The sequence below is a fragment of the Monopterus albus genome, unplaced genomic scaffold (genome assembly GCF_001952655.1).
Source record: "Monopterus albus unplaced genomic scaffold, M_albus_1.0 scaffold483.1, whole genome shotgun sequence".
NCBI classification, from domain to species: Eukaryota; Metazoa; Chordata; class Actinopteri; order Synbranchiformes; family Synbranchidae; genus Monopterus; species Monopterus albus.
Genome location: NW_018128363.1, coordinates 32774 through 51399, shown reverse-complemented (window position 1 = coordinate 51399; position 18626 = coordinate 32774). Strand labels below are relative to the sequence as shown.

General features: G+C 41.7%; 3 protein-coding genes across 5 annotated transcripts in view; 2 read left to right on the top strand and 1 right to left on the bottom strand.

Annotated features, from left to right (window-relative positions):
* shmt1 (serine hydroxymethyltransferase 1 (soluble)) overlaps positions 1 to 5374 on the top strand; it is a 9886-nt gene extending 4512 nt beyond the window's left edge. For all 3 annotated transcript variants that reach the window (XM_020587826.1, XM_020587827.1, XM_020587828.1), the window contains exons 5-12: positions 28 to 188; positions 1517 to 1598; positions 1802 to 2014; positions 2142 to 2255; positions 3091 to 3213; positions 3997 to 4113; positions 4292 to 4402; positions 5118 to 5374. In XM_020587826.1, coding sequence (XP_020443482.1) covers positions 28 to 188; positions 1517 to 1598; positions 1802 to 2014; positions 2142 to 2255; positions 3091 to 3213; positions 3997 to 4113; positions 4292 to 4402; positions 5118 to 5290 — 1094 coding nt within the window. In that variant the 3' untranslated portion in view covers positions 5291 to 5374. The remainder of the gene's footprint in view (positions 1 to 27; positions 189 to 1516; positions 1599 to 1801; positions 2015 to 2141; positions 2256 to 3090; positions 3214 to 3996; positions 4114 to 4291; positions 4403 to 5117) is intronic.
* A 792-nt stretch (positions 5375 to 6166) lies between these two features.
* Positions 6167 to 11441, top strand: cpsf4 (cleavage and polyadenylation specific factor 4). The gene is made up of 8 exons (XM_020587857.1): positions 6167 to 6629; positions 7225 to 7275; positions 8498 to 8650; positions 8754 to 8849; positions 9213 to 9306; positions 9575 to 9647; positions 10225 to 10386; positions 11030 to 11441. Exons 1-8 carry the CDS (start codon positions 6527 to 6529, stop codon positions 11096 to 11098), a joined length of 801 nt encoding a protein of 266 aa, XP_020443513.1. The 5' UTR covers positions 6167 to 6526; the 3' UTR covers positions 11099 to 11441.
* A 103-nt stretch (positions 11442 to 11544) lies between these two features.
* On the bottom strand, positions 11545 to 16146 carry atp5mf (ATP synthase membrane subunit f). The gene is made up of 4 exons (XM_020587858.1): positions 16054 to 16146; positions 14558 to 14665; positions 13023 to 13139; positions 11545 to 11683 (listed from the first exon to the last, which is right to left on the bottom strand). The coding sequence occupies exons 1-4, from the start codon at positions 16067 to 16069 to the stop codon at positions 11655 to 11657; spliced, it is 270 nt and encodes an 89-aa protein (XP_020443514.1). The 5' UTR covers positions 16070 to 16146; the 3' UTR covers positions 11545 to 11654.
* Between the last annotated feature and the right edge of the window lie 2480 nt (positions 16147 to 18626).

Here is an 18626-nt window from a genome sequence, read left to right as displayed (position 1 = left end):
TCTCTGACTTTGACTCTTTTCTCTAAGGTTCACCTGCTAACTTTGCTGTCTACACGGCCATCGTGGAGCCTCACGGCAGGATCATGGGGCTGGACCTTCCTGATGGAGGTCACCTGACTCATGGCTTCATGACCGAGAAGAAGAAAATCTCAGCGACGTCCATCTTCTTTGAGTCTATGCCATATAAGGTACAAAAAGATCACATGCATTTTGATCACAACTGTTTCATGAAGGTAACCCTGAACTCGCTGAGTGAAGTGTGTTCAAATGAGACCTGATACTGTCGCTCAGGAGGTAGAGTAGGTCGTCCTAACTGAAGGGTTGGTGGTTTGATTGCATGTCAGTGTCCTTGGACAAGACACTGAAGTGCTAGTGTGCAAGAGTGGGAAATGGTAAAGCGCTTATAGTGCACTTCATATGCTATATAATGAATATTAATAGTAAATGCTATATAAAAAAATATTCACTAACTGTGACATTAATGAACATTTATCTTTGAAAAGACGGCTGCAGCAGTGAAAGAGGCTGAGAGTGTGGAAAAGTGTCCATTCAATCATTATTTAGCAGACTTGAGTTTCCTTAATGGATCCTGCTGTTTGCTCCATTGTTAAATCCATTTAATCAGCAGTCAGCTGATGGGGACAAAGTACTGCTGGCAGCAGATACATGGGTTTATTTGTACACCTGTCATTGTAACCTCTCAATCAGTAACAGTCTTATGATTTTAGTGATTAGCAGTTGGAAAACGTGACTGCATTCTGCTGTTACTGTTCACAAGAAGAAGTACTCACCAACAAGGTTATAGCCTACTTCCTGTATTCTTTGTGGATGCAGTTAAAAGTACCTCTTTGCCCATGTGGCAGTACTTTGGGTGGACCAAAAAAATAATGCTAACGAAAGTGTAGGATTTGTTCTTATGTAATATAACATAAAAGATGGAGCATCGTAACCATTCTGCATGTACACCACCGGGCAGAATATACTACATTTCCATCACTGATGTGAGATCAACTGATGGGTTTTATCAGTGAAGACGTCTCACTCTGTTGGAGTTGTTGGAACCACAGAAACATTCAGTCCCCTCTGTTCATTCAGTGATGTTGCAGAGTGATGCCTCTTTACCTTATAAACACTTAACACTTAACAGCGGCCAGCTACGTTTTCTGTGAGTTGCATTTGATCCTTGTATGTAACACGAGAGAGTCACAAACTGGGATTATCCTGTTGCGGCTTCTGTTTCATTTTGAGATAAAATCACCCTAGTCATTCTGTCATGTTTTACATTCATTCGGCTCAGGCGAATGTGGTTGCGCTGCACGGATTTTGACGATTTTTTAAATTTGTTTTCTTTCTAATTGTCCATTATTGACTCTGGCAGTTTTAGAGGAGCCAATCCCAGCTGACATTGCGTGAGAGGCGGGGTTGTAATGGGTTGCAGCCAGTCTTTTACACCAGTCACATTTTGACTGTTCTGCTGTATCTTTTCAATGTGATCTATTGGTTCTGCTGGTTTTAGGTGAATCCAGAAACTGGCTACATTGACTATGACAGACTGCAAGAAAACGCACGACTGTTCCACCCCAAACTCATCATTGCAGGTCTTTTAGTGTGTACACACACACACACACAGTGCTTGCTGACCTCTCACATGTTTATGCTGTCACTCTTCTTTAAATATAGGTTTTACTGTAAAAATGTTTTCATATAAATGCACTAATCAGTGATTTCCTGTAGAAATAAGGAGCTGTGTATCTAAAACTTGACAGAACATCATTCAGCTCCTCATAATTTTCTTTTCCAGGAGTAAGCTGCTATTCCCGCAACCTTGACTACGCCCGCATGAAGCAGATCGCTAATGAGAACGGTGCATATCTGCTGGCAGACATGGCTCACATCAGTGGGCTGGTGGCCGTGGGAGCGGTGCCCTCGCCCTTTGAGCACTGTGACATTGTCTCCACAACAACACACAAGACGCTGCGCGGCTGCCGTGCTGGGCTCATCTTCTACAGGAAAGGTTGGGGTCCAAAATGGTGCTTCTCCCAAAACAAACTACTGTTTTGTCATCAGTACCTTTTCTTTCTTTGTTGGTCATTTCCCTAGCTGCCCTTTTTTCTTTTCTTAACTTTGTTTCTCTCCTCCAGGTGTTCGAAGTGTGGACGCCAAGGGGAAGGAAACTCTTTACAACCTGGAGTCTCTCATCAATCAGGCTGTGTTTCCTGGGCTGCAGGGAGGACCACACAACCACGCCATTGCAGGTCCTCCTCTCGTAATCATTTTTCTCTTTTGGCCTGTGGAGCTAGTTCGTTTATATCGAAAGAGAAGACTAATAAGAGAATATATATTTCTCAATATGAAATTTATTATGCATTAACGTATCAAAATTAGCATGTATACATGGATCTCCACTGTTTAGGATAAAACAGAAAAGACTGACTTCAACTTAGTGGGTAACAATATTTGTATGAAAAGGTGCTACTATCTAATTGGTCCAAAACAGTTGGGGAGGAGCCATGGTTTAGACTTAACTCTCCCGTTATTGGTCCTTCAGTCCGTCCGTTCTCTCTGCTCCAATCATCGTGGACAGCGCCCTAGAAAGGAGGAATACCTGTACTACTTTAATTCCTACATACACACTCACGTCTTCCTTTGTTTTCACTTAATTAAAACTGTTCTGCCTGCGTGTGTGTGTGCATAACTGTCTAATCTATTTTAATAAACTTGGAGCCTTACCGTACCAAGACTCCTTTGGGTCCACCAATCCAGAGGAACGATACGTAACTATGAGCTCCCTTAGCTACAGCCATAAATCTAATGAAATTCAGTAATTTAGTGGACAAGACTTATGATGTTGCATTAGTGTTTCAGTGACTCACACAGCAAATATTTGACCAGTAGTTAAGTGAACACATAGAGTGATATTCATAACTATATAAACATAACTGTGACATATAAGTATGTAAACTTATGTGTGCTATAAAATAAAACCATTCTTAAGTGCATAAAATAAAAATCACCACAACAGGCCTCAAGTTTCATCTCGACAGCTCTTTCATGTCTGCATCAGTCTCATTTGATGTTTTTGTCTGGCAGGTGTTGCTGTCACTCTCAAACAGGCCATGACAGCGGAGTTCAAGGCCTACCAGATGCAGGTTCTTGCCAACTGCAAAGTTCTGTCCAGTGCTCTCATCGACCACGGCTACAAGATTGTCACTGGTGAGGGAAACTGTGCACTCCACAAACACAGATTTCAGATCCTTTAATTACATCCATGTTTTTCTCAAATGTGTCTTAGTCCCACCCATGTAAGATGTATCCTCACTCATGACTCCTCCATGCAACCTCAGAGCAGGAATAAGAGCTTTGTGGTGTTTCTCAAGATGGTGGACAAAAATTACTTCTGGGTTGAGTGAGGGGGAGGGGGAGGAGCAAGGAATAATCAAACAAAGGAATTGGGATTTATCCAGGGATTCTTGACGTCCTTGAAGGAGAACAGCCGACCTCACTATTGTCTGTCTCTATATATTTTTGTTTTAGCTGTCGAATGTACACAGCAGGTACTGCATGGCTGTGTACCCTACGCCGTAGCATCTTTTCAGAATGTAAAGCAGATCGCAACTGCTGTGACTGGTTATATTGCATTTCACCCTCCTCCTGTCTCCAATGTCATCTCTTTTAAGCATTACAGTAATTTCAGTAACTTTAACTTCCACATTACCTGCTCAGTTTGTCACCATTGTTTGTACTAGGTTCAGGTGACTTTATTGCTACCCTAAGGCTTCTTGAGCCTCACATACCTTCACGTCAGTGCACTCCTGCAGATCTCTTCATGATGTTTCATACAGTATGACAGCAGTTTTAAAATTTTATAATCGCGTAATTAAAAAAAAGTGATGACATCCTGTCGTCCTTCATGATGATTTTTTTTTTCCTCTTTTTAATAGTTCCAGCTGTCTGGTTTCTAATGTCTTCTCCTGCTCTCGCTCTCTTCCTGTGTAGGCGGCTCTGACAACCATCTGATCCTGCTGGACCTGCGCAGCAAAGGGACTGATGGAGGACGAGCTGAGAAGGTTCTAGAAGCCTGTGCCGTTGCTTGTAATAAGAACACCTGTCCAGGTAGCATGTGTGTTTTTAATACTGACGCAGCTTTGTAGACTGCAGACCATAGTGTGTGTGTGGAACTTGTGGAAAATGAGCCCGTCCTTTGTCTGAGTTAAGTCTCAGATGTACCCAGCGTTAAGTGTTTTAAATCTGAGATCCATTTTTAAATGTTCACATACGTCTGTTTGTGTAGGGGATAAGAGTGCTTTACGTCCCAGTGGTCTGAGGTTTGGCTCTCCAGCTCTGACCTCCAGAGGCTTGATGGAGGATGACTTCAGGAAGGTGGCCGAGTTTATTCACAGAGGTAATTTCACCAAGGTCCCTTTTTTAAATGCTGGCATTTTTTCAGATATACTTTGAGGCTCTTTTCATACATCCACCTCTGGCCAGGAATTTTCCTGTTTTTTCACGTCTATGCATAATGTCTGAACAAAGCCCTCCATTATGTAGCTGGCAAAGTCTTACCTGCAGGTTTACCAGGTCAATCCTGATCAAAACACCGGCTATGTTCTAATCGGTTACATGTCTGAACTGAAATGGTGCTGGTGGGACAGCAGAGCCTGGTGAGCTGTTTCCAGTCTTTGGGCTGAGCTGAGTTAACCAGCTGCTGTACCTTTTTATATTGAATACAACACAGTAGAAATGAGTGGTATTTTATTTGAATGTTAGCTAATGTGGCTTGTGTAACACTGTACTCACTGCTGTTGGAGCGATTTAGGATACACTTGGCTGGAACAGCTTTTAAACCCAAGTCCAGTTAGGCTAATGCAAAATTAAGGCCTCAACAGTACAGCTGTAACCTGCTAAATAAAAGTAGTTTATTTATGTTAAAAACATAAGGGAAGATGTTGAATCCAACTGAAATGGAGCACTTTGGTTAAAAAAACAAACATTCAATTGCAAAGTTTAAATTTCTGCAGTGTAAAATGATGGACATAAATGTGTACATGCACCCTGATTTCTCAGAAATGGAACTGAAATCTGAGAGCCCTCCATGCTTTTTTTTTTTTTGCCTGCAGGAATTGAGCTGACCTTGGAGGTGCAGAAAAGCCTGGATCCCAAAGCCACTCTGAAGGAGTTCCTTCAGGCACTGTCTCAGGGAGAGAAGTTCCAGCAGCGAGTAGCAGAGATCAGGGCTGAGGTGGAGGCGTTCGCTGGCCGCTTCCCCATGCCCGGCCTGCCTGAGCTGTAGACGGCAGCAGTTCAGACACTTGTGGTTTTGGTGGTGTGTGTATATTGAATGTTGACATATTAAAACTGTCAGTGCTCAAATCAAGCATTCATTATGTCTTGATGGATTTGTTGATGATTACCAGTGTCCTTCAGTTATTCAATACTGTTAAACTGCCTCTACTGTTTTAGATGTTTTTCTACTGTAGCTGTGACCTCTGTTACAAACATGTAAGCAGGAGTCTCCTTTATTACATCTACAAATCCAAAGTTTTCTGATAGTGCTGGACATGGAAGCACAAAGTATGAGCACTGATTTCATACATGGCCAAAAATATGATCACTGTTATATTTAATTAAAGTGATTGTAATTGATGAAAAACAAGTTTCTGCTCAATCCTTCAGTTTGAACCCAAACTGCTGCAGATCAATAAAATAAAATTACCCTCTGAATTTAATTTTTCACCTCATGTTATTAATAGCTAGAGAAAAAGTGAAAGAAACACAATTCTTATTCTTAACTATAATTCATTGCCGTCCTTTTAGTAGTTGGATTTGGCTGAAAAGCAGAGATGCCAGCCTCAGGTGTTGCGTGTCCAAAATTGTAAGGAAAAGTCCTCACAAGTGCCTAAAATGGGGGTTTCCAAAAATAAAGAAGTTTTTGAAAAAAATATTTTAACATTCATGAATGTAGAATTTATTGCAGGACTGTTGTCTTGCACCTGATGAAAAGGCAACTGAGTGCATGTGGCGTGAGTTTATCAAACCACTTTTTTGTTTAGTCCAGCCTTATTGTGGCAGGTCAAAGGTCAATCGGAGAAATTGTTAACATTTAAATTGAAAGATTGCGCACAGGCAATAGTCATTAGAAGCCGGACTCCGGTCCAGCAGGTGGCAGTAATGCATCTAGAAGCTGTTTACCAACCGCTATTAACCGACAAAGGAACTTCCTTGTTCTGTCAGGTCAGAGGTCAGATCGCGCGCCTCACATTAAAATGGTGAGAGGAAGTTTTGAAACAAGCGGTTTCATGACAGACTAAAGCTGATACACCAACTTTGAAACTGCTGTGAACGCTACAAAGAACAACAGTTTTGTGATTTTTTTCCACCCCAGTAGGCAGTTTATCGTTGTTAGCTTATCCGTTAGCCACTTTAGCTGGCTGATGAAGAAGCTACCTGCTAGCTAACTAGCTCAACTTCAAGCTCGCTAACCGACACTGGCATTTCTTTGACCGGAGCACAGCAAGCTAACGCAGACATGCAGGAGTTACTGGCTAATGTGGACCACATTAAGTTTGACCTGGAGATTGCTGTGGAGCAGCAGCTGGGAGCGCAGCCTCTGCCTTTCCCCGGCATGGACAGTAAGTGTTTGGTGCTAGCCTCGTTCGGCACCGGGGCTAACGTTACACTCCTCTGGGTGTGCGGCGATTAATCAGGTGTACGTTCGCAAAAATAACCAGTTTGTCCTCAGTCTTAAAGGGTTTTCTCTTGGTTTGGATTGCCTTATCTCATTTATGATAAACATAGGGGCACCTGGTTAGCTGTGCACCTTTGGCAGGTACACCAGGATACAACTAAAAGTCCTCCAATAAAAACTCCACGAGGGTGGCGATAAGTTTTGTTGGTTCGACTTTATGGTAATTTTGGAAGATGTCATTTGTGCTTGTGTTGAATTGTATTGCATTGCTTTATATTAAGAAGTGTTTCTCATTTATATTAATGAGGCCAGACCAAAATAAGAGAAACGCCTCTCAGTATATTTCAAACGCAGCCCAAACTCTTCCACAGTCTGACTGAACACGATCGACTTCACGAAGGTTTTATTGCAAAGCTGACTGACTTTTAGCATGGTGTCCCTAATAAACTGACACCTTGGTGTAGGCGTAAGTGGAACAGCTGTGCTCTGTGCACGGTGAGTCTCTTGTCTTAACGTTTTGCTCATGTGTGTTCCTGCAGAATCCGGGTCTGCTGTTTGTGAGTTCTTCATGAGAGCAGCTTGTGTGAAAGGTAAACACCAGCACATGACATTTCAACACCGCTGTCAGAAACCTCTGCACATTTCTTCACAGAAGATGAGCAACTAAATAAATTGGACCAACATTGTTAAATGAAAGGTCTTTTTTTAAATATACGGATAATCAGATATTTAGTATTTCATTTTATTAAGGTGAGTGACTCAACAAGATCAAAACTGAAGCAGCACCTGACTTTGTTTCGATGTAAAAACAAAACCAGGACCCTGCTATACAGCCCTACCTTTCTCATAATGCACCCTTTAGACTCTCCCTGCCTTTTAAAAGCAGCCATTAACTGTTGGCTGTTATTGTTAACTACAGATCTACACAGTGAGCAAATCCCTACAGGTGATAAATCAGCATTCTACTTGATTGACTTCTATTGGAATGATATTGACTCGACACCTTCGCGTTTTACAGCTGAGTGAATAAAGCATGAAAAGCACTGAATCTCAGGCAGTAGGACAGTAATCATATTTTGATATTTTCATTGTGTCAGAAAATAAATAAGTGATGGGTCACTGGTTTAAAAAGTTCATGCACTTATTGGCCCAATGTTCTGCAAAACAAACATTTCTCTGACTTAAAAACAGATCAAATGTATAACGTTGAATTTGTAAATTTCGACACCACATATGTAGCAGATACCTTCATGTTTCCCTGTAAATGTTGTACACTGGATGTATACAAGTGTCACCTATAAGACAGAGTGAACAGAAATAAGCTGTTTGTATTAAAAATTACATTAAATAATGGCTCAGCATGTGATGCTCCAATGTCTCTGGATTTGGATCTAAGCCCTTCTATAAAACAAATTATTGCTGATGGGACCACATTACTTTGAGTGACAGGATTTATTTCTCTATTCTTTTTCTTTTACACCATAATTGTTTTGATGTGTTAGTGATTCCACTGTGTTGACACTACTGATTGTCTGTAAACAAACTGGTGTTACTGGTTCTAGAGCCCAACTTATCCTGGTTTTTGAAAAAGATGCCAACATATGATGGTTTCAGAAACTCCTGTGCTGCTGCTGTCAAGCTTTTCACATCTAAATATAGTAGAATAGAAAATACCTAATTCTCTTATCACCTAGCAGTTGATTAAAGTGATGCACTTTTTATTAAAAATGGACTAGCAATTGGCAAGAGTGCCCCCGGTGTCTGGTTTAGGACAGCTGCCATTGTCTGTGGTGTTTGTTTTTGTGCTCTCAGGTGGGATGTGTCCGTTCCGTCACATCAGCGGAGAGAAGACGGTGGTGTGTAAGCACTGGCTCAGAGGACTGTGTAAGAAGGGAGACCAGTGCGAGTTCCTCCACGAGTACGACATGACCAAGATGCCTGAATGCTACTTCTACTCCAAGTTTGGTTCGTTGAACTTCACCCTCCTTTCTGCCATCTGTGTCACTTTATGTTCTGCTAAGCTGGTGAATGACTTGGGCCTGGTTTTCCTTTGTGGTCACTCTTGCAGGTGAGTGCAGCAACAAGGAGTGTCCCTTCCTGCACATCGATCCAGAGTCGAAGATCAAAGACTGTCCCTGGTACGACCGAGGCTTCTGTAAACACGGTGGGTCCCTAAACGCACCGCTACTGGAACACACTGTTACGCAGACTGAATTTCATCTTTGTTTTGTTTATGGAGTTTACAAGCAAGATTAAAATGACCAGGTCCAGCATTAGTAGTTGGGATCTGCATGTACAATCATCTATGCACATTAACATGCATTCCACAGAGTGATCATAAATAAGTGTCCATCAGTGCATTTCTGATGATGTCTGAAATATTGTGAACACTTCCATCATCTGAGTTTCAGTTTAAATATGGATTATGTAGACTGAATATAGATTTTGTACCGCGACACCACCATTAACCTTTTTCTCCTCTGTTTTCTGTCTGCATGATTGTTGTGTGTCCGTCCTCCTGTCTCAGGCCCGGACTGCAGACACAGACACATGAGGAGAGTGATCTGCATGAATTACCTGGTGGGCTTCTGTCCAGAGGGAAAATCCTGTAAATTTATGCAGTAAGTTGATATTTTTAAATGATTCCTAGATAGAAAAAATACATCTGATCTGCCTGAATAACAGACAAAATGTTGCTTTGGGATATCACAGCACATACGTCTTGTTTCAGCTGTAGCTCTGTAACGTTGGGTGGCTATCAATTATTTATTAACAGTAACATTATATACGGGATGAATCGTCATAAAATATTCCTAATATAAAAGATGGACAGAAACAAAATAATCACTTATAGCTCTGCAGATTTAACTGTGACATGTTCTTTTACAGCCCCCGTTTTGAGCTGCCCATGGGAACCTCTGAACAGCCTCCTCTACCACAGCAGACCCTGAACCAGATGAAGGTACGAGGGCACATCACACACACCCAGTACCCACAGAATACTCTGTTACAAGTTACAAAAGTATTTCTTATCCAGAATGGCACATTTCACATTAAATTATATCATTGGGTTATAATTTAAAGTTTATTATTGAATACTTTAATGTTTCAGTGTCGGTGAAGGGCATGTAAAGTATTCAGTCCTCCATTTGTCTTTCAAAGCTCATTATCAAGTAATTAATACACACAAATGAATTCCTTGCCTGAATTGGAACTGATGTTACACCCATAGATGTACAGCGTAATTCTAGTATGTGCACGCTGTCCGTGTGCAACACTGGTATCGCAGTTGTTCCACCTTTTTTGTTCAGTCAATATTGTGACAAAAATGGGTTCTGAGCATTTACGAATCGCCCGAGAATCGTAGAAGATATGAAGCACGATTTAAACTTGAACGATTCTTTTCCTACTCTAAAGTACAAATGCCCACAGACAGCCGTCATGTTGGGAAGTGAAGACCTTGGAGGTTTTTGTCCCTGCTAATGTAAACGTTCCGTGTCATTGCTGATTAGTGTCTCTGTGCTCGGTTCCTCCTGCAGCCTGTGCCAACCATCGGCCGCTCCTCGCTCTCGCTGATTCAGCTGACCAACTGCAGTCTGGGCCAGCGGCCTCAGGACAACATAGTCATAGGCGCTTCTCAACAAAATAACCTGGCTGCCAACAGAGGGCCCCGTCCGCTGGACCAGGTCACCTGCTACAAGGTAAGTCACCCAGTGTTTGTCTGCTAATAAGCCCACGTGTGCACAAGAATCTGCTGCTGACACCCCTGTAGTCACATGTCAAGGCTGCCTAATCTAATAGCTCCAATACTTTGGGGAAAAGGTTTACTCTCCTTCTTTTTTTTCCAGACTGAAATATTACTGGAGCTGGTAGCAGTGGCGTCCTAGTCGGCACTAGTTACTTGGACTTAACAGCCTGACACACGACTCCACATCAAATGGGGAATCGTACTTTTTATGTTTCAGTTTTCCTGGTTTCTTGTCTTTGTACTAAGCTAACAGCTGCTGTCTGTACTGTGAACTCACAAGTGGTGCCAACCTTTTTTTTTTTATTTCCGTCCGTCCGTTCAATCCAGCTGGAAACAGGTTACTCTTTTGACTTAAAATTAAATGGGCCATTTTATGTTAAGTGTGAGAATTGTAGGAACATTAGATAAAAGTATCTTTAATACAAAGACTTGAGAATAATTTAAGAACACCAGGGTTTTTTTAAACCGGTGTATAAGCAATAAATTTGTTCCGATGGTTTTGCTTCATATTCTGAAATCCTGAAGACTGGGATTTACTCTAACCTCCGATCTTTCCTGTGCCATTAACATCATTCTTTTGTCTTCTGTGTCTGCAGTGTGGTGAGAAGGGCCACTACGCCAACAAATGTACTAAAGGTCATCTTGCCTTCCTGAGCGGACAGTAACCTCCAGACACTCCGGTTAAGACTTTGCCTTTTTCAGCCTGTAGATACATGAAGGTGACCAGGAAGGACACCGTTTGGCTCAGCTCACATTGTGTCTCACAGGATAAGTGCTGAGTTGACCACCAGTGGACACAGTGCTCATGTTCTCACATCTGGACTCTGTACAAACAAAGGTTCTTGCTGTAGATGTCAGGTGTGTATAGGCAGAAACAGTCCCAGTCATTAAACACACTGCCTGCACACTGATGAGGCTCTAAAGAAGCAAAACAAGGAAGTTTATTCCATGTGGAAAAAGTGTTGCCTCTGTAAAGCCTGTTTTGTGAGTATGAGGTTTTCTATGAATGGGACTCGTGTTACAGCGGTGTCACAGTGTGACGGCCACCGTTGAAGCGAAGTAGTGAACAACCTGATTAATACGTTTGACTGAAAAACTCACCCACAGAATAAATATTCATATTGTTTATTGGTCACAACAGTCACATCAATCCAACAGAGCTGAGAGTAGAAAGGGCCAAGGTCCAGGACTAACACCTGCAGTTCTGACGGCTCCAGAGGCTCAGTGGTACTTCCTCCAGCGATCGTGTTCTGGAAGAGAAAACCGAGAAAAGGAAGCAACTGCAGTTAACGGCCACTTCATTAGGTACACCTGTACAATTGTATGAAATTCAATGCAGTACTTCTGCCTTAACATCTGTAGTTTATGAAGTGAAATGTTTGTCTTTGGTGAAATTGTCAAATGTATAAATTCAATTATATGTTTAGGCTTGAGGCCGTCACAGTTAAAGGTGGTGTTGTACAGGACTACATTATATTCAGAGGTGTCTTTGTCCTGTTCAGCTACATCCATGAGGGTTAGAATATTAGGAACACCTCTGAATATAATGTAGTCCTGTACAACACCACCTTTAACTGTGACCTCAATAAAACATCATTTATACATTTGACAATTTCACTGAAAAGAATCCAAACATTTTGAGCTTCATAAACACAGATGTTAAGGCAGAAGTGTTGCATTGAATTGCATATAATTGTACAGGTGTACCTAATAAAGTGGCTGGTGAGTGTAACTTTAAACCTCAAACTGTCACATAATGGATGTACTGAAGCTAATGTGACAGTTCACAGAGCAACTTGGCTGAATCCAAATGTCCAGATTTCCGCTGTCCACTTGGTAAATCACAGTGTGGCTGTGACGGTGCGGCAGACCTGCACCCGTCACACTGAGTTATCATTAACCTTTGCTCCTCCAATAAACCCTTCATGAACGTGATAAAGTTGTTTTAACCTCTAGAGTCCCTGCGTCCTCATATGAGGACCGCACAGCTTGGGTTTCCAAAGCTCAGGACTCTAGAGGTTAAAGTGGGTATGGGGACGCTACAGCTAATGCTAATGTTGCTGCTTCTGTTGGAGAGATTTGGGCAAATGAAGTGTTGCATTAAACTGTCATCAGGGCAACCAGTTAAGTGTCAGAGAAATCAGAATAAATATGTCGTCAGCCGAATCATTTTTCACGCTGATCTGAGTCAGACAAAGTAAATGCATCATAGAGCTGTTGGGGACAGGATTACTGCTAACTGCATGGGAACATCCATTCAAGTCAACCTGTCGGCTGACTGTAGCTAGCTGCCATAGCTACCCCAGCCAGCAGCCCATATCTTATATCTGCTTTCCTTCTGACTTAAGAGATAAACATGAGGAATGATTTGACTGACATCATAGTTACTCTGAGCTCGCCGATTGCCCCAGTGACACCATTTAATGGAACACTTCCCCGAATCTCTACAGCAGAGGCAGCAACATTAGCACTAGCTACAGAGTCACCATAACCCACTTTTAGGAGAAACAGCAGGTAAAAATATGTGTTCTATTAAACATTTGGACTCAGCCCTTCATCTTCAACAGGAAATAAGGGAGCATTTCTTACTGATGTGGTCGTATTCCCACCGGTAGCTGATGGCCATGTAACCAACCACCATCATAGCTATGCCACCGATGCCGCCCTTCTTCACGTTAATGTACTTGTTGTAGTATCTGAAGTAGCCTGGAAGAGACGGAGGGGAAAAAAAAAACAAACCACAGATGAAGTGCAACATGCATCACTTTGATAACATCTAGGTGAACATGCAGGGAGAAAGATGAACGGGGAGTTAGTTCACTTCTCACCTTTCAACAGCTACTACTGGGTCATACTACATAGCTTCTCTAGGCACCGAAGTGCTGTTCACAAAGATGACTGTAACTTTCTCATGATGTAATTCTGCACAATCACCATCCTAGTTGGCAGTTTGAGTACATCTGGCTAAAGCAGCCCAATGGACAAAACAACACACCTGTCAGTATAATGCAGTACATTTCTGAAAGTTTGAATAAACCTGAACATACAGAGGTGGATGTGTTTGTTGGCAGACTGAAGCAAAGCTTCATTTCTCATGAAAAGCGATTAAAACAGTTGTTGCCTCTAACCTGCATGCCTTTGGTATTTCACGGAGCAATACAAAGCAAGTGTGAAAAGGATAAATTAGCAGCTGAATATTCCTGTGACTACAGCAGTAAACATAAAAACAGTCAAGGTCTTTGGAACTCTAGACAGGCTCAGTAGAGGACTCTACTGTTGAAAGAGAAGCATAAAAAAGCCAAACTGGAAATTGCTAAAATGCACAGTGACAAGCCACAATTCTATGAGACAAAAATTGAGCTTTTTGGTAAGTTACAGCAGCTCTATGCTCACACGTGAAAAATGAAGCTGTCAAAGAAAAAAAGGCACCAAGTCTACCGTGAAACATGGAGGAGGCTTTGCTGCATCTGGCACAGGAGGCCCCGAATCTGTGCACAGTGAAATCTCCAGACTACCAAAGAAATTCTGGAGTGAAACATACTGCCCAGTGTCTGAGAGCTCTGTCTGAGCCACAGGTCCTCCAACAGGACAATGACCCAAAATAGAGCTAAAAGCACCAAGCATGGCTAAACACAAACCACTGAAGTGGCCTCATGAACCCTGATCTGAACCCTATCAAACATCTAAAGGCAGCCTTCAAACCTCAGACAGCCGCAGCAGTCTACTCGACAACGGTGGGCCAAACTACCTGCCGACAGGTGCACAAGTCTCACTCAGCTACACAAAATATCCGCCATGACTGCCTCAAAGCTGTGCAACAAAATATTTGGTTAAGAGTCCCATCATTTTTGTCCACACCGGTTTTGTTTTATTATAAAAGTATTCTGTTGAATCACACATCAAAAATTAAGTCCGTTTATTAACCATGGAACAAACAATGATGGATGGTAACTTTTTTCAGTTTCAAATTTGAGAGAATTTTAATTTCCTTCTCATGCTGGTTGACCAATACATGTGTCCATGTCTGCAAGTCTGGTTAGTGTAGCTAATAAACTGCCAACTGAGTGTCTAGAGAGTCTAAAGTGTCTAAAGAGCAAAGACCAAGACGGAGCAGGTCTCCTTACCCCTGCGGAACGCTGCGAAGATGCCGTTGGGAGTGAAGTCTCGGGCTCCGATCCAGGTTCCCAGCTCTCCCAGTTTCACGTCCATCAGTCGCTTCTCAACTATGGGAACTGGTCACAAGTGGAGACAGCAACAACGGTTAAATCACACATCGTCCATACTGAGCAAAGTATACTGCAGCTCTACTAGTGTGCTTTGGTTTAGGAAATGGAATGAACAGCTCTGATCCCCACTTTAACTACCAGTTCTTTTGTCAATAATTATCAGCCTCCATTTGTCCCTTACAAGTTAGAAAAGTAACAGCTCACCAGTGTGTGTGTCACTTTTCACATTTAAAGCCACATATGTATTGCTGTCTAACTACACCAGTGGTAGATGGGACATGACAATATTTTATTGTATGTTTGCAGCTAAAAAAGGTCATTGTACAAGAGCTCAGTCAATCGACAGAATATGAATCTGCAATAATTTCAGTTTATTGTAATGTTCTTTCTCCATCTTATGTTAATAATTTTATCTGCTCAGACAAGTGTGAAGAGGTCACATCGACTCTGAAGGACTTGAACATTTTTCACTTTGACGTTTTCCAGATGAAAGTAATAAAATTTAGTAACAGATTTATAAAAAAAGCATCTACATGAATCATTAGTACATAACAAGAACTGTTCAACCTTCGAATCCCCCTTTTTCCTAAATTAGTTAATTGATGCATCTTCTTTCGCATTAAACATTTTTATTATTATTGTTCTGTGCAACCAAACGACATTCAGTTTACATTACACACTTGAGAAGTTGACGTTTCGGTTGAGGAATGGCTGAAAAATGAATCGATTATCAAATCACTGGCTGATTATATCGCTGTCAATTGACAAATTGACACATATCGATTCGTTCGCTAATAAATTGATAGTTTAAGTTCTAACCTTAACGTGGAGCTAACTTAGAGCTTCCATTCACGAAGCCTGCGTCACCATAAAACACCTCGTACAATGAATGACACATTGCTGGTCCACTGTCTGAAAACCACTGTGCAGCCAAAAATTGTCTCTCGTGGTTTATTTTACACAGTTAATTTTATTTAGTTTTAATGTTAACCGAAGAAAAAATGGGTTTGGGGTCGTTAGTGTGTTTACGGGCTACTGTGCAAGCTAGCCAAAAGAAACGTTAGCATACACAATTACATATTCCGCTACACCATTACAATGCCAGTTTCCTTCAAAGTGCAACAAAACTGAAAGTGTCTGGTCAATGAAAAAGACAGTTAAATGTCCAAAAGCGACTCGTGTTTAACTTTAAATCCACCAATGACACCAAGTCCTTGACGTGACTCGGAGGATTAAGCGCGGCCATCAGTCAAACTAAACTTTCAGTTGACTTATTAACTGTATATTTGACAGAAAAACACACAAAGTCTCTGGAAATATCAACAAATACCAACAACGAGGTACAGAATAAAAAATAATTTGCGATTGTTTTAAAGGAGGGCACACTGTATTACCTGGCCGGTCCGCCATCTTGACTGCTGCAAAGCATTCGCAGCAAAGGACGATGGGAATAAAACGAGGAAGTGCATTATGGGAGAAGATGTAGGTTGTTTATCCATCCGCCAGAGGGCAGCAGAAGAAACGAAACCAGACCTGTCATACTAAGACCAAGAGGTTTTACGGTATCAACACCACAATTCCAAAAAAAAAAGGCGATTTAAAAAAAAATGTTTTTCTACAAAAATGTAATTTAGTTGTGATTCAGTCTGAATGGGACACAAAGTTTACTGTGTGCATAAGTTTTGATAGTCAGTCAGAACTTGAATGCTAAACTCGAATCAGTGATGCTGACTCAAAGACCTCAAACTCAGCCCCGCCCACACCTGACTCTGGGTTTGAGGTCTTTGAGTCGGCATCACTGATTCGAGTTCAGCATCATGGGCGGGGCTGTGTGCTGCGCTGTAATAGGGCAAGGCTGTGGAGCTAAATATTCAATTTTACACTTGGCGAGACATTTAACATTTATATTTACATTTAACATTTATATTTAACATTTACATTTATATTTAACATTTACATTTAGACTTTGTCACATTTAGCTAAGTGTGAGAAAACTAGTGTAAGTGCTATTTTTACAAACGGCACCCCATAGTATCCCAACAAAATTCTGCATATACAGTAAACAGATCTGTTCAATCAGTGGGTTCATGTTAAAAAAAAGTAATGATTTATCAATTTATTTTAAAAGTAGTAAATCTATGAATCAATTTTACAATTGCAGGGGTAGTTCAGATTGTATATTTAGACTACAGGAACTGCTGGGGAAAGAGGAGAGGTGAAATAAAAATAAAATATTTCTGCCTTTCAAAATGCAGACATGATGCAAGTCTTTATGTGGTTTATTCAGGGAACAATAAACAGGGACTAAACAAGAGACTCGACCTGGTGGGACTAAAAAATATCAAACTAACAAATAACTGAAGATCAACCAGGGAGCATTCTAGCTTAACTAAGGCGTGTTCTGTGTTTGTTCGTGATAAAGTTCATGTCAGAAAAAGCTGATTCACAGAGATAGGTTGAACCGAAAAGGCAGGCAACTTTCATAGCTGCTGTGCATACACCACTGTACTTTTCTGTGTCCACAAGGCACCAAAGGTTTGGTGCAGACTGATGGGCTTTAAGGTGCAGGTCATTTTGCATTGATTTTTATCTCTACCTGTCCAGCATCCAAGTTGAACAGAGCATTTAGTTGCTCAGCAGTGCACGTCATGTCCACTTGCATGAAAGGATTTGTAAGGAATGACACACATGGCTCAAGCTGATCAAAGTCACAAAACCTGTCCTCAAATTCCTGTCCTAGTCTGTTTATGACTTCAGAGTACTTTTCTACAGCTTTGTCAAAAGCAGAAGCATTGTTATTCAACACTGCCTGCACAGAGGGAAAGTGCAGCAGTGTTTTTCTCTGTAAATGCAGAGAAAATGTTCGTCTTGGCTTTAAATGCCTTTACTGCACTTATCATGTGAGCCAGTTTATACCTTTGCCTTGCAGCTCACAGCTCAAATGGTTCAGTTTCCCAGTGATATCCCTTAAAAACGCGAGGTCAAGTATCCACTCCGTGTCCCGAAGCAGCGAGGCGTCTTCCCCCTTGGACTGCATGAACTCTTTGATTTCACACAGCAGTGACAAAAAACACTGCAGAATTCGTCCCCTGCTGAGCCATCGGATTTCTGTGTGTAGTAACAGGTCACCATATTCAGCTGACAGCTCCTCCAATAGCACCTTGAATATCCTGTGTTGTTTTGGAGCGGATGCCATTTATAACTGCATGAACTCTTTGATTTCACCCAGCAGTAACAAATTGCTGAGCCATTGGATTTCTGTGTGTAGTAACAGATCACCATATTCAGCTGACAGCTCCTCCAATAGCACCTTGAATATCCTGTGTTGTTTGGCTTTGGAGCAGATGCCATTTATGATCTTCACGACAGGAGTCATCACATGATCAAAGCTGGTCACTTTTGAAGATATCACCTGCTGGTGAATGATGAAGTGGTAGTGTAGAGCTTTTAGGAAATCAGGATCACCTTTGCATTGTGCAATGAAGCCTGCATGCCAGCCCGTCATGGCGGGAGCCCGGTCTGTTGTAACCGACACCAGCTTCTCTAATGGCACCTTTTTGTCCACAAAGTAGCTTTTCACCGCGTTGTAGATGTCAGTTCCCCTCGTTGTTGTCTTCAGGGGCAGAAGTGTCAGCAGTTCTTCTTTTGTAGAGAAATCATTAAACACCATTCAGATGAATATCATCAGCTGAGCTGTGCTGGTGCTGTCAACCGACTCGTCACACTGGATGCTAAACCACCTGCACGTAGTGAGATCTTGGTCCAGTTGCTCAGTTAAGTTCTCGGACATAGATGATATTCTTCTAGCCATCGTACTTGCTCCAAGTTGGACATTGGAGAGGGCAGAGATGACATCGGGACCATGCTTCTCATCTTTGAAGACTGTGTTTGCAACAATCATCATAGCTTCTTTAAAAACCTCCCCATCCGAAAAGGCTTTCTTGCTCTTTATCAAAAAGTTTGCAGC

What these genes read in the sequence shown, in the direction of transcription:
- cpsf4 (XM_020587857.1), top strand. Translation starts at nt 6,527, where the DNA reads ATGCAGGAGTTACTGGCTAATGTGGACCACATTAAGTTTGACCTGGAG. An exon ending in GCCTTTCCCCGGCATGGACA is followed by an intron (nt 6,630 to 7,224) that starts GTAAGTGTTTGG and finishes GTGTTCCTGCAG; the next exon opens with AATCCGGGTCTGCTGTTTGT. An exon ending in GAGAGCAGCTTGTGTGAAAG is followed by an intron (nt 7,276 to 8,497) that starts GTAAACACCAGC and finishes TTGTGCTCTCAG; the next exon opens with GTGGGATGTGTCCGTTCCGT.
- atp5mf (XM_020587858.1), bottom strand. An exon ending in CTTCGCAGCGTTCCGCAGGG is followed by an intron (nt 13,140 to 14,557) that starts GTAAGGAGACCT and finishes CGTCTCTTCCAG; the next exon opens with GCTACTTCAGATACTACAAC. An exon ending in GTGGGAATACGACCACATCA is followed by an intron (nt 11,684 to 13,022) that starts GTAAGAAATGCT and finishes TTTCTCTTCCAG; the next exon opens with AACACGATCGCTGGAGGAAG.